This window comes from Cervus elaphus, chromosome 15 (genome assembly GCF_910594005.1).
Source record: "Cervus elaphus chromosome 15, mCerEla1.1, whole genome shotgun sequence".
Taxonomy (NCBI): domain Eukaryota; kingdom Metazoa; phylum Chordata; class Mammalia; order Artiodactyla; family Cervidae; genus Cervus; species Cervus elaphus.
The window spans coordinates 57580001-57604570 of NC_057829.1; the positions used below are offsets into that span (position 1 = coordinate 57580001).

General features: G+C 36.4%; 1 protein-coding gene across 10 annotated transcripts in view; it reads left to right on the forward strand.

Moving 5' to 3' along the window:
• The window catches only part of EXOC6 (exocyst complex component 6), a 194767-nt gene that overhangs the window by 86478 nt on the left and 83719 nt on the right, over positions 1 to 24570 (forward strand). For all 10 annotated transcript variants that reach the window (XR_006345342.1, XM_043925655.1, XM_043925657.1 and 7 more), the window contains exons 14-17: positions 1268 to 1373; positions 10839 to 10948; positions 19475 to 19586; positions 20115 to 20249. Coding sequence is in view for 9 of the 10 variants with exons in the window: in XM_043925655.1 (XP_043781590.1) it covers positions 1268 to 1373; positions 10839 to 10948; positions 19475 to 19586; positions 20115 to 20249 (463 nt within the window). In the remaining variant the exon portion in view is untranslated. The remainder of the gene's footprint in view (positions 1 to 1267; positions 1374 to 10838; positions 10949 to 19474; positions 19587 to 20114; positions 20250 to 24570) is intronic.

The following is a 24570-nucleotide window of genomic DNA, read 5'->3' on the forward strand; positions in this document are numbered from 1 at the left end:
GTAATACTGCATACTTGTGGTTTTATTCAACCCCTGCCCACAGTCATAATTTTTCATCCCTTATATTTTTGCATGTTATGGTCCATCCTTCGGAAATGCTATTCTCCTATAATCTCATTAGAAGTATTTCTTTTTATCTATAAAACCCCTACACAGCCCATCGGTTCTCTGTAAAACTTTTCATGAGATATCTCCCACCTAGTCTGATAAAGTTAGTTGCTTTTTTCCTTTGTCCTATATCTGAAACTTGTACCTCATTTACTGTCTGCATAACATCATTATAAACATAATCTGTTTGCATATCTCTCTCTCCTATTAGGCTTGAGAACAAAGATCTTGCTTTTATCTTCATGGGGGTAGAGAGTTTTCATTATAGTTAGCACAGAGACTAGCACATAATATATGCTCAAGAAATACTAATCAGACTGAATTATTGATCATAAAGAAGTTGATTGGACAGCAGGTATATTAGTATAGGCTGAGTTATGCTACTAACAAAAGTGCACAAAATCTCATTGGATAAAATAGGCATTTTATTTCTCACTTACACAGAGGTTTATAGTGGATCTAGTAGTCCACGACTCAGGCTTTTGCCATTTGTGATTCTGGGAGACATGGGGGTCTCCCCTATCACCATGGGACAGAGGATCACACAGTTAGCTCATAAATGCTTTAGACTTAAAGCAACACATGTAACTTGTGTTCACGGTCCAGTGGCTGAAACTAGTCATATGACTGCCTGTTTGCAAGGAAAGCACATGGATATTTGGTGAGTAGTAAATGTGTCTACCTTATTAAGTGTAAAAGCTCCTTTTCTAAGTACAGCATTATGAGAGACAGACAAATGGAAGACATTGTTTTCATCTTCAGGGAGCTTATGATCTAGTTGGAAAGAGAACACAAAAGACATACAATTTGAGAGCTGTTCCTGTTAAGAAATATAACTAGGATACTCTTCATCTCATTTTTAGTTGTAATTAGTTCATTCAGACTATATCATCTTGGGAACTGTTCTAAGGAATTGAAGTACTGAAGGATGTAAAATAAACAAGTAGAAAGAGGATCACACATTAATTTTGAGAGACACTTACTGGATACTGGATTTTACAATTCTGAGTGATTAGGCACTGTTCTCCTATTTATACCTTTAACTGACAAACAGAAAATTATTTTGTAATTATTGGGTTTTCTTAAAGTATTGTTCTATAGCACTCTGTTGGTGTATTTTCTAATATTAAATTTTCAATTCTGTCTTCTTTCTTAACAGGGACATTTTTGAAGAAGATAATTATAGCCCCATCCCTATTGTTAGTGAAGAAGAATATAGAGCAATCATAAGTAAATTTCCCTTTCAAGATCCAGACCTTGAAAAGGTACAACTTCGTTCTTACTTCAAGAATTTTCTTTAAAATAAATTAATCAGTAATACATTACATTAACCTGACATTGTGAGAATCGCTTCTTTTGAGGCTTTTGTTGTTATTGTTGTGTTATTTGAGAAAATTAATTATGTTTTTGTTAACTTTTAAAGATTATGTTACTACTACCACTGTTATTTTGGTGAGGTTAAGAAGGGACTTTCCTGGGGCTAGTAGCAGCAGTTGTCTCAAATGTTAGGTGGATTCCCAGAGCAGGTGTTACTAATGTTGGGTTGGTTCCAAATTAAACATATTGAGTAGATTATAGGAATAAGAGAATATTACAGGGAAAGAGAAATTTCTTTAAAATTTGTGTTACTGTGAAAGATTTTAATTTTTACTTTTTTTTCCCTAGAAATGTACTTATATAAAAAAAGTTTGTCTTGGTTCAGTAAGAGGTGTATGAAGGTAATAGTCATCTGGATTTTTTTCTGAAGTAAGAATGTATATTTTTGGAATCAGAATGTATGTGAACAAAAGATAGGATAGAGAAAGGAAATTTCTTTTGCTGAAATGCCGAAATACTGAAATTTCTTCCAGCATTAGAATATTCTATAAATACACCTGATTGCCCGTGTGTGTGCATGCACACAGAAACACACATGGTTGTACCAATCCAGTATCTCTGGGTAGAATTAGATCTTATGAGAAAAGGATATCATATTTCCTGCTAATATCACCTTTTTAGTTCCCTTCATTCTTGATGTTTTCCCTTAATCTTTTTTATTATTTTTCAACACTTTATAATTCAGTTCTTTTCTATATTTTTATCCCTTCATAATGAACAAGAGTGAATTCTCAGTGAGTTTTGTGAATTGTGACTGTAAATTTTTATGAAAATATAATAAATTTTTATTAAAATTCTACATTATATTCATTTATAAATAGACAAAGCAAATTATGTGTCAGTTCAGTTCAGTTGCTCAGTTGTGTTTGACTCTTTGTGACCCCATGGACTGCAGCACATCAGGCTTCTGTGTCCATCACCAATTCTTGGAACTTGCTCAAACTCATGTCACTCGAGTCAGCAATGCCATCCAAGCATCTCATCCTCTGTCATCCCCTTCTCCTCCTGCCTTCAGTCTTTCCCAGCATCAGGGTCTTTTCCAGTGAGTCAGTTCTTTGCATCAGGTGGCCAGAGTATTGGACCTCCAGCTTCAAAATATGTGTTCAGTTCAGTTCAGTCACTCAGTTGTGTCTGACTCTTTGCGACCCCATGAAACACAGCACGCCAGGCGTCCCTGTCCATCACCAACTCCCAGAGTCCACCCAAACCCATGTCCATCAAGTCGGTGATGCCATCCAACCATTTCATCCTCTGTTGTCCCCTTCTCCTCCCGCCCTCAATCTTTCCCAGCATCAGGGTCTTTTTCCACTGAGTCAGCTCTTCGCATCCCGTGGCCAAAGTATTGGAGTTTCAGCTTCAACATCAGTCCTTCCAATGAACACCCAGGACTGATCTCCTTTAGGATGGACTGGTTGGATCTCCTTGCAGTCCAAGGGACTCTCAAGAGTCTTCTCCAACACCACAGTTCAAAAGCATCAGTTCTTCTGCACTCAGCATTCTTTATAGTCCAACTCTCACATCCACACATGACCACTGGAAAAACCATAGTCTTGACTAGATGGACCTTTGTTGGCAAGGTAATGTCTCTGCTTTTTAATATGCTATCTAGGTTTGTCATAACTTTCCTTCCAAGGAGTAAGCGTCTTTTAATTTCATGGCTGCAATCACCATCTGCAGTGATTTTGGAGCCCCAAAAAATAAAATCTGACACTGCTTCCACTGTTTTCCCATCTATTTGCCATGAAGTGATGGGACCAGATGCCATGATCTTAGTTTTCTGAATGTTGAGTTTTAAGCCAACTTTTTCACTCTCCTCTTTTACTTTCGTCAAGAGACGCTTTAGTTCTTCTTCACTTTCTGCCATAAGGGTAGTGTCATCTGCATATCTGAGGTTATTGATATTCCTTCCAGCAATCTTGTACTTCCTCCAGCCCAGCGTTTATCATTATATACTCTGCATATTAGTTAAATAAGCAGGGTGATAGTATACAGCCTTGACGTACTCCTTTTCCTATTTGGAACCAGTCTGTTGTTCCTTGTCCAGTTCTAATTGTTGCTTCCTGACCTGCATACAGGTTTCTCAAGAGGCAGGTCAGGTGGTCTGATATACCCATCTCCTTCAGAATTTTCCACAGTTTATTGTGATCCACAGTCAAAGGCTTTGGCATAGTCAATAAAGCAGAAATAGATGTTTTTCTGGAACTCTGTTGTTTTTTCGATGATCCAGCGGATGTTGGCAATTTGACCTCTGGTTCCTCTGCCTTTTCTAAAACCAGCTTGAACATCTGGAAGTTTATGGTTCACGTATTGCTGAAGCCTGACTTTGGGAATTTTGAGCATTACTTTACTAGCGTGTGAGATGAGTGCAATTGTGCGGTAGTTTGAGCATTCTTTGGCACTGCCTTTCTTTGGGATTGGAAGGAAAACTGACCTTTTCCAGTCCTGTAGCCACTCCTGAGGTTTCTAAATTTGCTGGCATGTTGGGTGCAGCACTTTCACAACACTGTCTTTCAGGACTTGAAATAGCTCAACTGGAATTGCATCACCTGCACTAGCCTTGTTTGTAGTGATGCTTCCTAAGGCCCACTTGACTTCACATTCCAGCATGTCTGGCTCTAGGTGAGTGATCACACCATTGTGATTATCTGGGTTGTGAATATCTTTTATGTACAGTTCTTCTGTATATTCTTGCCACCTCTTCTTAATATCTTCTGCTTCTGTTAGGTCCCTACCATTTCTGTCCTTTACTGGGCCCATCTTTGCATGAAATGTTCCCTTGGTATCTCTCATTTTCTTGAAGAGATCTCTAGTCTTTTCCATTCTATTGTTTTCCTCTATTTCTTTGCATTGATTGCTGAGGAAGGCTTTCTTATCTCTCCTTGCTATTCTTTGGAACTCTGCATTCATATGGGTATATCTTTGCTTTTCTCCTTTGCTTTTCACTTCCCTTCTTTTCACAGCTATTTGTAAGGCCTCCTCAGACAACCATTTTGCTTTTTTGCATTTCTTTTTCTTGGGGATGGTCTTGATTCCTGTCTTCTGTACAATGTCACGAACCTCCATCCATAGTTCATTAGGCACTCTGTCTGTCAGGTCAAGTCCCTTAAATCTATTTCTCACTTCCACTGTATAGTCATAAGGGATTTGGTTTAGGTCATACCTAAATGGTCTAGTGGTTTTCCCCACTTTCTTCAATTTCAGTCTGAATTTGGCAACAAGGAGTTCATGATCTGAGCCACAGTGAACTCCCGGTCTTGTTTTTGCTGACTATATAGAGCTTCTCCATCTCTGGCTGCAAAGAATATAATCAGTCTGATTTCGGTACTGACCATCTGGTGATGTCCATGTGTAGAATCTTCTCTTGTGTTGTTGGAAGAGGGTGTTTGCTATGACCAGTGCATTTTCTTGGCAGAACTCCATTAGCCTTTTCCCTGCTTCATTCTGTACTCCAAGGCCAAATTTGCCTGTTACTCCAGGTGTTTCTTGACTTCCTACTTTTGCATTCCAGTCCCCTATAATGAAAAGGACATCTTTTTTGAGTGTTAGTTCTAGAAGGTCTTGTAGGTCTTCATAGAACTGTTCAACTTCAGCTTCTACAGTGTTACTGATCAGGGCATAGACTTGAATTACCGTGATATTGAATGGTTTGCCTTGGAAACGAACAGAGTTCATTCTGTCATTTTTGAGATTGTATCCAAGTACTGCATTTTGGACTCTTTTGTTGACAATGATGGCTACTCCATTTCTTCTAAGGGATTCCTGCCACAGTAGTAGATACAATGGTCATCTGAGTTAAATTCACCCATTCTAGTCCATCTTAGTTCACTGATTCCTAGAATGTCGATGTTCATCTCCTGTTTGACCACTTCCAATTTGCCTTGATTCATGGACCTAACATTCCAGGTTCCTATGCAATATTGCTCTTTACAGCATCGAACCTTGCTTCTATCACCAGTCCCATTCACAACTGGGTGTTGTTTTTGCTTTGGCTCCATCCCTTCATTCTTTCTGGAGTTATTTCTCCACTGATCTCCAGTAGCATATTGGGCACCTGCCCACGTGGGGACTTCATCTTTCAGTGTCCTTACTTTTTGCCTTTTCATACTGTTCATGCGGTTCTCAAGGCAAGAATTCTGAAGTGGTTTTCCATTCCCTTCTTCAGTGTAATAGTCACTAAATATAGGACCAATTAATTAAATGCATAGCTTTTAGTTTATAGCTGATGCTGTCATTGCATATACCTAATTGTATTCTAAACACACAAAAGACCAGATTAATTATTCTATTTCTGTATTTTTGAAGCCCCAATCAAAGATCCTTGTCAGGAAATATTATAAGAATATTCTGTATCTCATGGCTTGGTTTTGTTTTAGTTATTGGTAATAAATGTGTTCAGGATATAGCATCTGTAAAGAGAGCACTAGGCTTCTCTGGTGGCTCAGTGATAAAGAATCCACCTGCCAATGCAAGAGACACAGGTTTGTTCCCTGGGTTAGGAAGATCCTATGGAGAAGGAAAATGCAACCTACTCCAGGATTCTTGCCTGGGAAATCCAGTGGACAGGGGAGCTTGGCGGGCTGCAGCCGCCAGGTCATAAAAGAGTCGGACATGGCTTAGTGACTAAACAACAGCAAAAATAGCACTGGATTTGGTCTGGGTTCATGTGCCGGATCTGTCTGTGGCTTACTATGCGCAAGTGACTTACCCTGTTTGGGCATTTGTGCCTCAATTGTCTAATGAGAATTTTGAATTAAATAATCTCTAATATCTCTACTAATTACACTAAAGTATTCTAAATGGATTCATAGTTAAAATGATATTTGATTTTGCTTGTAGGTTACATCCCACGGTATTTTAGGATTAAATTTGTTAGGAATTGTATTCATTGGTTTGTGTATTATTTGTCATTAAAAGAACTATCACTAAGGCAGAAGCCACATGGAAAATTTAAATGTGGTAACTTAGAAATCCCATATCTTATTTTGTCGTAGTCTCTTGGTTGTTTGTGTATATACTGAATTTTTCCTAACTTAAGTATAATTTTCAATTAAAATGGTTTTAAAAAATATAAAGTTATCTTTCAAATAACTTGAGTTACTATTTTCAGTGGAAATACCAAGTGAGAAAAGTAAGACTGAACTGCAAAAATATGTATTTTTGCAGATAGCTGTGCTAATTTAACTAGTACCCTTTGGCTAAAATAAGAACATATTCATTTATTCTTTAATGTCATTAAAATAAATTCTTGTTGAAATGTCTTTGAAATAGTTAATATTGTTCATTATTCTGCAAGGCATAAATCGAAAGTGAGTTATCTCTTCCATGTTTATAAAGTGATTTTAAAGAATGGCAGCTCTTTAGTTGATTTTTGTAGTACTCCTAATTCAGTCCCTACATTTGGAAAGATTGAACCTACCAGTTTTAGAGAGAGACTGCTCTCTGCAAGTATCTCTATTACCAACTTTTTATAAGCTTCTTTCTGCTGGAGGTACCTAAGAATACATATGTTCATCATAGATTTATCATTTACCTACTATTTAATGGACAGTGTGCCATGTGCTAGTTTTTCCATCTCTGCTGTCACGGAACTTGTAGCCAAGTGAGGAATAGATAAAGTAAGTGGGAAATTACAATTCACAGAAGTTGACCATGCTAAGGATAGAAGAAGTTGAATGGCAAAAAAGCTGTAAATCTGTAGTATAAAGTATCAGTGGCAAGGTTAATAAAGTCCAAGAGATGAAGATCAAAAATGAAGTAGAAACAGCCAGACTATAAATAGACCTTATATAGAGTGTTAGGAAGTTTAGCCTTTACTCTGACAGCTAGCGTATGTCACCACCAGTTTTCAAGTAGTAAATACATAACCAGATTTGTGTTTTAGAAAGATCTCTGTGGCTAATGTTTGGAGAATGGATAGGAGAAGAGTAAGGTGGGGAAACTAGCTTGGGGATTGTTGCGGTAACTTTGGCAAGAGAAATTGGTGAGTGGGGAGTTATAGCTGTGGAATTTGATTTGAGATATTTAGGAGATAAGAATGACAGGAGTTGATTATCATTTGCTTATTTGGGATGATGAGGATAGAGGGGCAAGTATGCTAGCCAGGGTTCTGCCTTGGATGGTGGAAACATTCACTAATATAGGAAATACAAGAGTAGCAGATTTGGAAAGAAGGGATGATCATTTCACTTTGGGATCAGTTGAGAATGTCTCAAATGTTACAGCTAAATGGACATGTTCAGTGGTATCTTACTACACACATTTGAACTTCAGGAGAAAGATTGGGCTGAGATTGTGGATTTGGGAGATATTGGCTCTTGCATGGTGAGAGTAGGTGAGATTATCCAAAGACAGTATGTATGGTAAGAAGAAAAGAAGGTGTAGGATAGAACCATACCTAGAGGAGGAGATCTAGAGAAGGTAGAGAAATAAAAGGAAAACCAGTATAGGTCACAGATACCAAATAAGGAAAGGTCATTTAAGAAGCAGGGGGCCCATTGTGTCAGACTCTTCAGGTAAATCAGGTAACACTAAAAGTTCATTCAGTTCAGTTCAGTTCAGTCGCTCAGTCATGTCCAACTCTTTGCGACCCCATGGACTGCAGCACACTAGGCCTCCCTGTCCATCACCAATTCCCGGAGCTTGCTCAAACTCATGTGCATCGAGTCGGTGATGCCATCCAACCATCTCATCCTGTGTCATCCCCTTCTGCTCTTGCTTTCAATCTTTTCCAGCATCAGGGGCTTTTCCAAGGCCAAAGTATTAGGAGTTTCAGCTTCAGCATCAGTCCTTCCAGTGAATATTCAGGACAGATTTCCTTTAGGATGGACTGGTTGGATCTCCTTGCAGTCCAAGGGACTCTCAAGAGTCTTCTCCAACACCACAGTTCAAAAGCATCGATTCTTCAGTGCTCAGCCTTCTTTATAGTTCAAATCTCATATCCATACATGACTACTGGAAAACCATAGCTTTGACTAGATGGACCTTTGTTGACAAAGTAATGTCTCTGCTTTTCAGCATGCTGTCTAGGTTGATCATAGCTTTCCCTCCAAGGAGCAAGCGTCTTTTATTTTTATTTATTTATTTATTTATTTTTCATTTATTTTTATTAGTTGGAAGCTAATTACTTTACAATATTGTAGTGGTTTTTGCCATACATTGACATGAATCAACCATGGATTTACATGTGTTCCCCATCCTGAACCCCCCTCCCTCCTCCCTCCCCATCCCATCCCTCTGGGTCATCCCAGTGCACCAGCCCCAAGCACTTGTCTCATGTATCAAACCTGGACTGGCAATCTGTTTCACAATTGATAATATACATGTTTCGATGTTGTTCTCTCAGATCATCCATCCCACCCTCGCCTTCTCCCATAGAGTCCAAAAGTCTGTTCTATACATCTGTGTCTATATTTCTGTCTTGCATATAGGATTAGCATTACCATCTTTCTAAATTCCATGTATATGCATTAGTATACTGTATTGGTGTTTATCTTTCTGGCTTACTTCACTCTGTATAATGGGCTCCAGTTTCATCCATCTCGTTAGAACTGATTCAAATGTATTCTTTTTAATGGCTGAGTAATATTCCATTGTGTATATGTACCACAGCTTTCTTATCCATTCGTCTGCTGATGGGCATCTAGGTTGCTTCCATGTCCTGGCTATTATAAACAGTGCTACAATGAACATTGGGGTGCACGTGTCTCTTTCAGGTCTGGTTTCCGTGTATGCCCAGGAGTGGGATTGCTGGGTCATATGGCAGTTCTATTTCCAGTTTTTTAAGAAATCTCCACACTGTTCTCCATAGCGGCTGTACTAGTTTGCATTCCCACCAACAGTGTAAGAGGGTTCCCTTTTCTCCACAACCTCTCCAACATTTATTGCTTATAGACTTTTGGATAGCAGCGATTCTGACTGGCATGAAATGGTACCACATTGTGGTTTTGATTTGCATTTCTCTGATAATGAGTGATGTTGAGCATCTTTTCATGTGTTTGTTAGCCATCTGTATGTCTTCTTTGGAGAAATGTCTGTTTAGATCTTCGGCGCATTTTTTGATTGGGTCATTTATTTTTCTGGAATTGAGCTGCAGGAGTTGCTTGTATATTTTTGAGATTAATCCTTTGTCTGTTTCTTCATTTGCTATTATCTTCTCCCATTCTGAAGGCTGTCTTTTCACCTTGCTTATAGTTTCCTTTGTTGTGCAAAAGCTTTTAAGTTTAATTAGGTCTCATTTGTTTATTTTTGCTTTTATTTCCAATATTCTGGGAGGTGGGTCATAGAGGATAGCAAGCATCTTTTAATTTCATGGATGTAATTGCCACCTGCAGTGATTTTGGAGCCCCCCAAAATAAAGTCTCTCACTGTTTCCATTGTTTCCCCATCTATTTGCCATGAAGTGATGGAACCAGATGCCATGATCTTAGTTTTCTGAATGTTGAGCTTTAAGCCAACTTTCTCACTGTCCTCTTTCACTTTCATCAAGAGGCTCATTAGTTCTTCTTCACCTTCTGCCATAAGGGTGGTGTCATCTGCGTATCTGAGGTTATTAATATCTCTCCTGGCAATCTTGATTCCAGCTTGTGCTTCATCCAGCCTGGCATTTCACATGGATTTAACATTTACCAGGTCATTGGTGACCTTGGTGAGAGTACTTTCAATGATGTAAACTAAGTTGCAATGCATGTGAAGATAAAAGTAAATATTAGATTTCATAAAGTGTAAATAGAGGGCTCTTGGTAAAAATCGTCAAGAGTTTACCTTTTAGAGCTGATAATTTGCTAGTGGATGTTGGCTGGTAAAGCGTTTTAATCAAGAAGCACACTGTAAACCGTTAGCTGCATTCTGGTGTTTGATGGTATACAGGTCAGAAAGCTCTTGTAAGGTATTCGAAGAGTTATGGAATGAAATGGGTACCTTCTTGAATTGACATCAATTCAAGCAAATGAAGGGAGTCTTAGAATTATTTGATGACACTAAGCCAGGAAGCTCGCCCATAACTTTCATAACAAACTTGACTCTTGTATTATGACTGCAAAGAAACAGGCAGTTATGTATCTTCTGTAGGATACTTATCATCAGAACACATAGAGGTATTGTTATCTGCTTTCTGTGCTTGTTAGAAGTCTGATAATAAGATTTAAGAAACAGATAAATTGCTATATTTTTTCCTTCAGAAATATTTTGGTTCTCCTCCTCAAAAATAACGTTGAAATATAACAGTAGACTTTAAAATGTATGTATTAACTATTAATTCAGATGTGAAGTAAATTTAATTTTTACATTTTTGAGGTGTTTAGGATTTCTTTTTCTAAAATTTCAGAAATAATACCAACTTGTTTTTCTTTCAACAGCAACCTTTCCCAAAGAAATTGCCCATGTCTCAGTCAGTGCCTCTTATTTATATTCAAGTTAAAGAATTTATTTATGCCAGCCTTAAATTTTCAGAGTCACTACACCGGAGGTAAGTTTACTAATGAGAAATGTATCTATCAGAGCTATTTTTGTGAAACATTATTTGGTTTATAGGCCATGACTCTTTATTGGACTGGTACCATGTTGGAAGGCTTATATATTTTAGTAGAAGTGAAAGTTTTAGTTGCTCAGTTGTGTCTGACCTTTTGAGACCCCATGGACTGTAGCCTGCCAGGTTCCTCTGTCCATGGAATTCTCCAGGCAAGAATACTGGAATGGGTTGCCATTCCCTTCTTCAGGGAATGTTCCCAACCCAGGGATTGAACCCAGGTCTCCCACATTGCATGCAGATTCTTAATCATCTAAGCCATCAGGCAAGCCTATTTTAGTGGCATTTAGGGTTAGGTTGATATAAATTTGATGTTACATATTTTTTGACATTTCATTATGTAAATCTTCAAATATATATAAAAGTAGAGGTAATAGGAAAAGAAACTCCTGTGTTTTCAGCATTTTGATTTAACCATAATAAATGTTTTTTCCATAATAAGCTGTTATATTTGCTGAATTATTTTAAATCAAACTCCAGAAATAATGGCATTTTATCCCTCACTACTTAAGTGTTTTTAAAAACAATAAGGACATTTCATTGTTTAACACACTTAACAAAATTAACACTATTCCATAGTATCTGTTCTCTAGCCCATATCAGGATTTTATAAATTGTCCCCCAAATGTCTGTTTATGGCTGGTATGTTTGAATCAGGGACTAAATAAAGTTCACACCTTATGTTTGTTGTTAAATCTGTTTTACCAGTATCTCTTCTATTTTTTCTCTAGTTGTTTAGATCTTATTTATTTTAATTTCTCTATTGCTCAGGTTACCAATGGCTAAATAATATTCCTTTATTTCACTGACTTGTCAAAAAGCTAGTATTCTTAATAGTTTTTACTTGAGTAGGCTTAAAGTGAAGATTCAGACAAAATCAGTGAGAATTAATAAAGAATGCTATGAAAGTGTTACTCTGCTGCTGCTGCTGCTAAGTCACGTCAGTCGTGTCCGACTCTGTGCGACCCCATAGACAGCAGCCCACCAGGCTCCGCCATCCCTGGGATTCTCCAGGCAAGAACACTGGAGTGGGTTGCCATTCCGTTCTCTAGAGGATCTTCCTGACCCAGAGATCGAACCTGTTCTCCTGCATTGTAGGTGGATTCTTTACCATCTGAGCCACTATATCTACCTAAAGAATGCAATAGCAAATTGGTATCATGCTCAGTAATGGAGAGCAACAAGCATCTGTTGGTTCCTATAGCCAAATTAGTTTTATAGGAGAGAGAATACCATTTAACTGGTGTGATGAAGGTAATACCCAACATTTATAGATATGGGAAATGTGATATCCTTGTTTTGCACATAAGGAAACTGAAACTCAGAGAGGCTATATCATTCATCTCAGCCAGTATGAGATCTGTCATAAAGGAACAGTTCTTCTGACCCCATATCAGTGAAAGTATCTAGCTACCTAGATGGACCCTGCATTATAGTCATATAATATATTTCTCCCATCCAAGTACTAACCAGGCCCAACTCTGCTTAGTTTCCGATATCAGACGAGATCGGGCGCGTTCAGGGTGGTATGGCCGTAGACATAGTCATATAATGTATTTCTAATCGGGAATGCTCTGGAGGAGACAGTGGTGATGCACGCTTTCATGTCTTCCTTTTTGAAATCCATTTTTCTGAATTCATATACTTAATAGCAGTAATCATTTTCAGTATGGACCTCTTCTGAATTTTAAGTCATAAAAAGGCATGAAGGCAGTTCAAATAAATAGATATTTTTCAGGCCAAAACAGTGAGGCCACTGACAGATGTTTTTTTCTTGTTGTATGTGTGTCTCTTATGGTAAGCTACCACTATTTTGGATTTAAACAATGTGTAAATAAACAGTAAATGAAATGTGTGTCCTGCCAGAGTAAAAGAGTTACCTGATTTTAGGTCTTATACTGCTTTTTTTCTGTGTGTGCATAGGAATTCTTTAAAAGATTTCTTAATTTTTGTTCTAGATAATATGAGTTAGAGGGACTTCCCTGGTGGTCCAGTGGCTAAGATTCTATGCTCCCAGTGCAGGGGGCCAGGTTTCAATCCCTGGTCAGGGAAGTAGGTCCCACATACCACAGCTAAGACTTGAGGCAGTCAAATGAATAAACAAATAAATAAATATTTTAAAAAATATATGAGTTAGAGAGGAAAGGAAAGGAAAGGAATACAAATACCTAATATGTAGCATTCTGTAGTGTGTGTTTCTCACAAGCCAGTGACTCTCAAAGTGTAGTCCCCAGACCAGCAGCCTTAGCATCACATGGGAAAATGCTGGAAATGCAACCTTAGACCTACCGAATTAGAAACGAGGATGGGACCCTTGACTTTACTCAAGTTCTCTGGGTGACTCTGATGTACTCTTAAGAACCACTGCTTCATCATACTCTACTAGCCTCTTATACTGTAGTTTCTAAAGATATATTTTAAAGACATTAGCTTATAACCACAATCATAAAACTAACTAGAAGTAACGTATTCTCTGAACTGAACAGCATAATACACAGTTATCATTCAGCATTGGAAAAACAATGGATACAAATGAGTATTCATTGAAACAGAATGACAGACTTTTACAATGGTAGTTTTCAATAGTGGAGCTCTAATGGTCTGAGAGCTGCCAAAATTTATACCTTTTTTTTTTTTTTTCCATTTAAAAGTTCTGATCTAAAACAGAGGCAGTATAATGCAGTAGTGAAGAACATAAGCTTCAGACTTACACCTTAGTTTGACTCTTGATGCTGACATTCACACTGTAGTAGGACCTTGGGCAATCAAATTGTAGTTTCCTCATCTATAAAATGAGAGAAATAACTCATAGGTTATTTTAAGAATTAAATGAAGTGCTGTATGTGTATAGAGCACTCAGTGTAGCTTGGCACATGGTAGGCACATAAGGCATAAAATAGGATGGATTACTACAGTATTAGATTTGGGACTAGAGCTGGGAGTGTTTATATTTTATTTGCAGCCTTTGGGGAACTGTGGAAGTATTTTAAACTAAAAAATGACATGACTGGAGGAATATTTTAGAAAGTTTACTCTCGCCTCAATGTGGATGGTAGATTGGAGGGGATGAAGAAATAGTCATGTTGAATTGGTAAAGGCAGTGGCTCAAGACAGATGAAGAAAGACTTGAAGTAGTCAGAATCAGTAGTGATGAAAAGGAATGAACATATAAAAAGTGTTTAGGAATATTATTTACAATAGTCAGGACATGGAAGCAACCTAAATGTCCATCAACAGAGGAATGAATAAAGAAGATATGGTGCATATATATAATGAAATATTACTCAGCCATAAAAGGAAGAAAGCAGGGGCATTTGCAGCAACATGGATGGACCTAGAAATTGTCATACAGAGTGAAGTAAGTCAGAAAAAGAAAGACAAATACCATACAATACTGCTTATATATGGAATCTAGAAAAATAATTCAGATGAGCTTACTTGCAAAACTGAAATAGAGGCACAGATTACAAAACATAGTTATGGTTACCACGGGCAGGAGTAGGGGGTGGGATGAACTGGGAGATTGGGATTGACATACATACCTGCGTGTATGCTCAGTCACTCAGTCGTGTCTGACTCTTGCTACCTACCACATGGACTGTAGCCTGCCAGGCTCCTCTGTCCATGGGATTATCCCAGCAAGAATGCTGGAGTGGGTTGCCATTTCTTTTTCCAGGGGATCTTCCCAATGCAGGGGTCGAACCCACATCTCCTGCAGCTCCTGCATTGGCAGGCGGATTGTTTACCACTGAACCATCTGTCTTATATACACTATATATAAAATATCTAAAAAGAGCACTAGGTTTCCCTGGTAGCTCAGTGGTGAGGAATCTGCCTGCCAGTGTAGGAGCTGCAGGTTTGATCCCTGAGTCAGGAAGATCCCCTGGAAAAGGAAATGGCAGCCCACTCCAGTATTCTAACCTGGGAAATTCCATGAACAGAGAAGCCTGGTGGGCTACAGTCCATGGCGTCGCAAAGAGGTGGACATGACTTAGTGACTAAAACAATACACTGTTACAGTCTCAGGTTTTTCTGTGCTGTCTTTTGAACTTGAAAACCTAAATTATAATAACTAAATCACCTATTAGCTTTACTGTCTGTCATGTGAATTTGTTCCAGAATGAAGACTATAAAAAACTTGCATTTCAACCGCCAATTTACTATTTGGGGATAGAAGGAACTTCATATAACAAAATGCTAACATAGAGGATATAAACACAATTAAATGTTAGCATTTACTATTTTAATTCAAAACACAAAGTGTATTACAAAACATATATTTTGATTGCTCAGATCAAACAATTCTTTCATATCTAGTGATTTCCTTGTTTTCTTCATATCATTTGATGATATGTCTTTTCTCCCCCACATCACTTTGTAGTAGAGATTCAGAACGTCGATGAGAAATGTTTCATGCTATAAAAGATAGTTATCTATGCAAATTTCTCTCATTGTCAATATCACAGTCACACATTTTATGAATCAGGATAGTTAACAAGCTATTTTTAGAAATATATAATCAATTTGGTAGTAATTCTGATACCATTGGGCTTCCCTTGTGGCTCAGCTGTTAAAGAATCCGCCTGCAATGCGGGAGACCTGGGTTCAATCCCTGGGTTGGGAAGATCCCCTGGAGAAGGGAAAGGCTATCCATTCCAGTCTTCTGGCCTGGAGAATTCCATGGACTGTATAGTCCATGGGGTCACAAAGAGTCAGACATGACTGAGTGACTTTTCACTTTCATTTTCACTGATACCATAACAACAGATCATGATTCCAGATTGGCTTTAGATGGACTGTTTAGCATTATTTTATATTCATTAACTGAATGCCATCAGCTACATTATTTGATTCAGAGGTTATTTTTATTGCACTCCTGAGTTTGCACCAATTTATAACTGTCTTTTATTCACCTGAATTGTTTCATATGGATAATTTTCCATGTGTAAAGTGAATTTTTATCAATTTAATGTCATGATTTTAGATATTCTTTGGGTTTTTTAATATTCTTTGGTTTTTTTGTTATTTTAATCATGCTCTTGATGGATGGCGCTTTTATGGTATTTCTGATAAATCTGTGTGTATCAGATTTGTCTTTATCTTAAATGCATGTACGAAATTGTCCATATAAGAATTATCTAGTAAAACTCATTCAATATAATTAATAAAAAGGCATTGCACACACACATACACACACACTCAAAGAAGTGTTTAGGAGCCCTAAAATTAGAGTATTTATGAATAATTAGATGAAGAAGTTAAGGGACAAAAAAGAATTTGACTTACACTTGGGTGGACTTAACTTTGTTTATATACACTCAAATTGATTCTGGTTATAGTTACCTTTGAAAACAATGATACATACATTCATGTTTTACTTTGGGGTAAAGTATGCAAGTGAAAAGGAGAAAAAAGAAATATCTCAACGGTCACCCTACAACTTGGCTCAAATGTTATATTGTAGAATTATTCTTGAAGCTGCAATCCTGAATCTGTAAACTGGTCCTCCTCATTTTTCCTTTAAATATAGATTATTTTAACAATGGATATCATATATAATATGTCTATCCTGAAAAGTGTTTTTTATTATCTAATCTAACTGTTGATTCCTGAAATATAGGACTGATACTTAGTTAAGATACTGTTAATTGGTAGGAAGTATAGAAATTTAGCATCTTAGAATTAACTTTTATTTTGTTTTTTTACAAAGGAGAGGCAGTGGATCTCTATTGTTATTTGATTTTTTTACAGCATTTGTAATACCAAACATAAAAGCCATTAGTCACAATATTATGTGTAATTTTCCCAAAAGCTCCCCTACCTCCCCCTCAGTTCTGATTCTTTTTATGTATGAATTCTTAGCATTCTAAAAGGTAAATGTCTATTAATGCTACAGCAGGAAAGATTGTCTAGTTTTTCCTTCTCTTCTTAATAAAAATATTGTCATTTTGTTACTTCAGTATTCAGTTCTCATTAACTCTGATACTGTGTTATTCATCTTGCAAGGCATTTATGCTTACGTTTTTAAAAAATTAGCTTTACTAAGTACATTGCCTATTTTCGTTTTGTTAATGAAGTAATAACTACCTCAGAATACAGAAACAACATAGTTAGTATGAAAGTATATAAATTTATTCTTGGTTATCAGCTTTCTGACATGTATTTTCACTTAAAAATTTTATATCTGTGATCTAAAATTGAGCTACTGGAGTTGCTTTTTTTCTTAATTTGTCAGTAAAAGAGTTATGGAAAATAACTTTGTGTGTTTAAAGCTCTTTTATTGTATTTAAACATATTTTGCAGTTAAATTTTTAGAACAAGAAGATGCTTTAGAGCTCTTATAGTAAAAATGTTTGAGTTTTTTTTTTTTTATATGTGAATAAAAGCAGGGCCAGTGAATGAAGACTTCATGAAGAAACTCCAAAGTCTTTGTTATTTGGTTGCAGAGGAAACATCTGGATCTAATATGACCTTTAAGAAATTTTCAGTTTTCATAAAAGGTTAAGCTGTAACATAATTAAGAGATTTATTGTATATTAATATTTAATTACTATGAAATGCTATTTAAAAATTAGGAAGAGTACAAGTTATAATCTCAAAAGACAGAGAGTTAAGGGGAAAAATCGCTCAGTTAGGATAAAAGCCTTGTGGGGGAAATCCTGGTGATTGTTGGGTAAATCTTACCAGTACCAGTAGGACATAGGTGCTGATAGGTTTTCTTTCTCTGCTTTTACTTATGGAAGAAAAAGAGGCATTGATTCAGCATTCAGGGAAGTTCAGGGGACTTAAAAGACATTATCTGTCATGGATAACTTTTCATCTGAAAAGGATGCTGTGCAGGGTGTCTTTAAGCATAATTCTGAGTGTGTCAGGAAAGAAACCAGAGGAGTTGGCAACCACCTCCTTTTTATCAGTGTCAGTACGTTGCTTGTTCTAGGGACACTATTGATAGATTAGAGTTTTCTGTTAGTTTGCTGCTGTGTAACCCTGAAACCCTACTGAAATTATATACATTGCCTGGGCAGTCTTGACTTTAGATGCAAAGAATCAGAGAGACATAGTCACCTCAGGTCTGCCAGAATTAGAGTTGGCACATTTTGAAGAGTACCTGCATTAAAATGGAGAACATTAGGATAGTAGTGAAAATTACCTGTGATTTATCAAATCTTGCTCTATTTGCATATTTAAATATTAATATAAACTAGTAAATATTTGTGCTTCATAGATTTGTAAGAGTAATATCTTAATCAAATAAAAAGTAAAAGGGTGCTAAAATTAACATGTTAGACTGTGTTTGAGGCAGTGAGTCTCAACTGGGGCAGTTTTTCCCCCCAAAGTATATTTGACACCATCTGGAGACATTTTGCAGAGAAGGCAATGGCACCCCACTCCAGTACTCCTGCCTGGAAAATCCCATGGACAGAGGAGACTGGTAGGCTGCAGTTCATGGGGTCGCTAAGAGTTGGACTCGACTGAGCAACTTCACTTTCACTTTTCACTCTTATGCATTGGAGAAGGAAATGGCAACCCACTCCAGTGTTCTTGCCTGGAGAGTCCCAGGGATGGGGGAGCCTGGTGGGCTGCCGTCTATGGGGTCGCACAGAGTCAGACACGACTGAAGTGACTTAGCAGCAGAGACATTTTGGGTTGTCACGACTAGGGGAAAGAATGCTACTTGCATCAAGCGGATGGAGGCCAGGGATGCTACTACACATCTTTCAATGGTACAAGACAGCCCTACAAAAAAGAACTATCTAGCCTGTATGTATGTCAGTAGTGTTTAGACTGTGAAAACTTGATCTAGGACACAGCTTAATTGTTTTGGTTATGAGGCTGTATACAAAAAATACATATCATTATTTACTTGAAGGCCTACTGGTTAGAAGAAAATAGTCTTTTTAGTCCTATTTTAGCAATGTTTAGGATGCTAAGAAACATAAGGTTAGTTCCTCCCTCTCCCAAATTAAAACTAGTGTAAGGCAATTAATTTCTTTGAATCTTTTAAAAAAAAAACTCAGTGGAAATGGATAGCTTAGTTATATTAAAATTGAACCTAGCAATTAATTATATCCAGAGGGTTCACATCAATTTGTATTTTAACTATAGTGTATATAAAGTGTCTTTATATACACATATATAAAGTGTCGTTGGCTGTCACACAGTGGAGTCATAATTTAAGGATAGTTTTATTTCCTTATACTAAGTACCCTATGGTTTTACTGTAACAGTTAATTGAATACAGTTAAATTTTTCTATAAATGAACATTTTCATTTATGGCAAGTATCCTTTTTATGAAACTAAATTGAATTGAAATATGTGAGTTAATAAATATGAATGATTGTAATTTATATAACAATATAAAAAAATTGAAGCAAGTTACTTTAGTAAATTGCATTAAATTATTTAGGAATCTAAGTAACTGTAACCCTTGTGAAAAGCTTAATGATATCACCCTTTGTTTTTAGCTCAACAGAAATAGATGATATGCTTAGAAAATCTACAAATCTGCTGCTGACCAGAACTTTGAGTAGCTGTTTACTGAATCTTATTAAAAAACCTCATATAGGTTTGACAGAGGTAGGTTAAAAAGATATTTATAGCTAAATGTTTCATTGTATGAAACAATTATTATAAATTTATTGCTGAACATCATCCTATAAAACTTTTCATTTTAAATTTATTGATAGAAGTGGATTTGTTTTAAAACAAAATTCTCATTGTAAATTCAAGTGATATGAGGGAAAAGGGTTTACATGGAGAATAGTGGATAGGTGAAGATGTTAGAAGATATATGGAGATTTATGTTTGTCAGACTTTACATGAAGTGAAAATATTCTCTTTTAACTTTGTGAATGTATAAAATTTGAAAAAGTATCTTGGAAAGTTATTTTAAATTAATTGATAGACTCTTTTTTTAATGATAGTATTTGTAAGCAGTATTTGTAGCAGGCTTTGATATCAGATAATCAGTTGTATGCTATACTGCTATAATTATGCAGAAATGGTGCAGTTGCTGAAAGTAATAATCCTGTTTTTAAAAATGTAATGACGTTGTATACATGTAACTTTTTATGTATTTTACCGGAGATATTTTCTATTTTCTAGCTAGTGCAAATCATCATAAATACCACGCACCTAGAACAAGCCTGCAAATACCTTGAAGACTTTATAACTAACATTACAAATATTTCTCAAGAAACCGTCCATACCACAAGACTTTATGGGCTTTCTACTTTTAAGGTATGTAAAAGTCTGACCAAAAGTTTTTATTTCAATCACTGTAAGCAAACTTTTAAAGAGTAAAGACAAACAAAATATATATACATGTATATATATTTGTATATATGTTTGTATACATGTATATATATATAATCATGTTTTATATTTTGTTATATGTATAATTGTTATATACCATTATATTCCTAATAATTGAAAATTAGAGGTAACTATTGTCAACAGTGGGCAAATAAATGTCAGTTCCTTTTGGGCATTTTAAACATCTTGTTAAAAGAAAAAGTATATTGATTTTTTATAGCTATATTACATATTCTTCATGTTTTGAAGACTTAAGAATAGTGCTGAATCAGTCTAACTGAATTTTCTTTCATGTCTCACAGTTTAATAATTAATTGTGTATGTAATATATATGTGTGTGTATATGTTTGGAAATTTAAAATGTAAAAAGAGTTAGATAAGTATAAGATTTGCTTTACATCCTTTATTGAGTCTGATTGGAAGAAAAATAAATATTACTTTATTATATTATTATCCAAATCCTACCCTTTTCTCAATGGAAAGATTTTTGTTTTTGTAATACTGTGGAATATACCAAAAGATTAATTAATGATTGTTTTAAGCAGAGTGGAAGATTAAATTTGTAAATTTGTTTTTTAAGTTATTTTGTTATTTTATTAATTTGGGATCATGTAGATGAGACACTGGCATAGTCTTAACAAAATAAATCCTTTGCATTGAATATTTTGTTAAACTAATATAAACCACTTACTGATTCCTTATCTGTAAACTAGGCTTTCTAGTTTAACCTCATAACCCTTTCTAAGTTTTCTATTAAAAAGAATTCTCATCTCCCTACTCTTACTACTTGATGTTGTGTGTGTGTGCTCAGTTGTGTCCAACTCTTTGCAACCCCATGGACTGTAGGGTAGCCTGCTAGGCTTCTCTGTCTATGGAATTTTCCAGGCAAGAATACTAGAGTGGGTTGCCATTTCCTTCTCCAGGGAATCTTCCAAACCCAGGGATCAAACCCATGTCTTGCATCTCCTTCATTGGCATGTGGATTCTTTACCACTGTGCCACCTGGGACGTCATGATAGATTACCCAGTTTATCCCTTAAGATCATAGTATAATCATTTATATTTTAGAAATTCAGTATATTTGTATTTAGATATAACTAATGTTAACAGTAATCAGACTTTGAAAGTGTGAAGTCAAGAGAAGACCCTTAGTTTCCTAAAATTAGCAGCCTGATCCCCAAATCTTCTGCTCCTCTGATGATTCTTAAGCACATGTAGCCATCCTGATCCATAAGACACAAATGCAGATGATATCTGAGTGGACAAATTAATAAAATTATATATTACAAGTGAGATAGAAGCTGGACAAAACAGGCATTCATTTATTCAGTTTTGAACTGTGGTGTTGGAGAAGACTCTTGAGAGTCCCTTGGACTGCAAGGAGAGCAAACCAGTCAATCCTAAATATTCATTGGAGAGACTGATGCTGAAGCTGAAGCTCCAATACTTTGGCTACATGATATGAAGAACTGACTCACTGGAAAAGCCCCTGATGTTGGGAAAGGTTGAAGGTAGGAGGAGAAGGGGATGACAGAGGATGAGATGATTGGATGGCATCACCAACTCAATGGACATGAGTTTGAGCAAGCTCCAGAAGAAGGTGAAGGACAGGGAAGCCTGGCATGCTGTAGTCCATGGGGTCACAAAGAGTTGGACACGACCGAGTGAACAGCAGCAAATAGTACAGTAATTGTGAGCATATACTCTGGAATTAGACTACTGTGTGACTTTGCCACATTCTTTCATTTTAATGACTCCTGGGTTTATTATCTATAAAATTAGAGTAGTAATATATTATCTGTGTCATACAGTTATGAGGATTAAAGGGGACACTTAGCGCAGTGCCGTTTGTTGTACATGATCTGTGCTCTGAGCACTCTGTTAGGTGCTGAAAATAGAGAAATTAATCCCTGCCCTCAAGGAGCTCAGGAGGGAAAGCTGTAAAAGTACTCTTGAGGCTGGTCCGAGTGCAGTGCTGTTTACAATTAATTGATCACAGCCAGTTACAGATTTCTTTGTTCCTTCTCCACTCCCACTGCTTCACTTGACTAGCCTAAAAAAAAAAAAAAAAAAAAAAAAGTACTCTTGAAAATATGATATAAGAAGTACCATAATATAGAAGTAGATTCCACAAGTTTGTGAACATTTATTTATCCATAGACTGATTGATTCTTTGCTTCAATGTTAGATTTTATACAATCCTTTTTCTTTATTGTTTTCTGTCCTTATGTCCATATGTTACTCATATGCTGTCAAGAAGGGATTTACTGGGGACTGGAATTGTAAGCATATTTAACAATTGGGATTATATTCAATAGGCTAACTCTATACTCTGATTAAAACATGAAATGCATTAATCAAGGGATCGTCAAGCAATTTTTCTTACCAGTTGTAAGTCAACGTGCCACAGATACTGGAACATAATGCTTTAGATTAAGGGATCCTGGAACTACATATACTTTGCAAAATCTTCCTGTTGGGAGGAAACATTTAGAAATGTGAGCTCTGGTCCATATTGCCAATGGTCCTTAAGTTGTAGATATTTAGTTGAAAGTACAACTGTCATAAGATATACTCCTTGACTTTTCTTGGAAATCAGGAAATCAAGTTCAGCTTGTACAAATAGTAGAGCATCCTTATTTTTTATTGTTTATTTTTTATTTTCACAAAGAACTTAGGAAACCCTTTCTGTTTGATGATATAAAAACAAGAGCTATTTCAAGCTCAATATGTGAAGATTAAGTGTTCTTCAGTTCTGCCTTTGATCTGTTTCAAGAGGAATTATTTATCTTAAACTGTGATACAAGAAAGCAATTCAACAGGGAGAATTGTTAAATCAATATTAAAGTGAATTCCTGAGGGAGACTGGGGGAATTTCCATTCATAGTGAGTAGTCTGTAGATGATTAAAGTACAGTTTTGATTACAGATATTAGCATGGATTGCTTAGTTAACCTCTTAGCCTAATTTTTTTCAGTCCAATGGCCTGATTAAACATATTCCTATTAAGTTACTTAATGATTATAGAAATAAGCACTTGTATGCATGATCCTTTTACCCATACATCCATTTGCTTCCTTTCCAAACCCCCACATATGCATATACAAAGTGCTTGATTTTATATATTTGTTTACTTTATGAAATACTGTATAGACTGTCTCGTTAGCTTGCCTTTCATTGTACTAAATCTGTGAGTGATAAAGTAGATGGTTCCTGCCCTTCAGCAGTACGGCAGTTTTTTGAAGTTAACGTGGACCCACACTGAGAGTTACTTGAAGCTAATATAAGATTTTTAACTAGAAAGATTTGCATCAGAATAGAGGGGAAAGCGGGAATAGCATTCCCCTTTTAATCTGTGTATTAGAGGAATGGCCCAGTTCTTTTTCTTTGGCATCAGAGCTCTTTAACTTTGCTCCATGAAGCATTTCCAACCTGTCACCCTGAAGAGTCCTTTCCTTTTGAGTCCTGGCAGTAATTGCAGGTGTAAGTGCCTAGAAAGTATATACTTGTGATTCTTCGTCAATTTGCCTTTTTTAATCTGTTGATGAGTATGTAGCAATTTTTTTTTTTATTATGGCTAAAGTGATAGTGGTAAATTATCTTTGATTAAGGACTTGAAATTTTCCTCCTGTGGAGCTGGTACATGGACTCTAAAAAAACCTTAAAAATGTAACATTCATATATAAACATACATAATTTATACAGGCACTAATTATAAATAGATATAGCTCAATTATTATTAAAAAGTGAACACAGACTTCCATTTTTCCAGTCTGGCATGTAAAGAGCTAGGAAGTTGTCACTCTGTCCCAACAAGTAAAAAGCTGAGAAGATTGTGAAAAAATCAACAACTCTTCCTTGATCTTTCAGAGAAGTGATATTATAGACCACACTGCTGCCACCAAAATTGGAGAAATAGACAAATATAGAGAATGACAACTTAGGAAAACCTAAAGTATAATTGAGTGTCCAGAGTCCCTCCATCTTTTAATTTTTAACTCCACTTTATGTAGTTTGGGCCTCGTCTTCAGACTATAATGGCAGCTGTAGGTTTTCTTCTCTGTAGCAAAATGGCTGCGAGGTCAGTTTTAAACCTGACATCCTCATGCTGTCTCCATCTGAAAGCAGATAGCTGCCGTGGAACTCCCTGTGAGTTAGGAGGATGATCGGCTCGTCAGGCTCCATCCTTGGCACTAGACAGAGATTCAGTTCTATCCAGACCAAATAGAGCTGTGAATGGGGGCAGA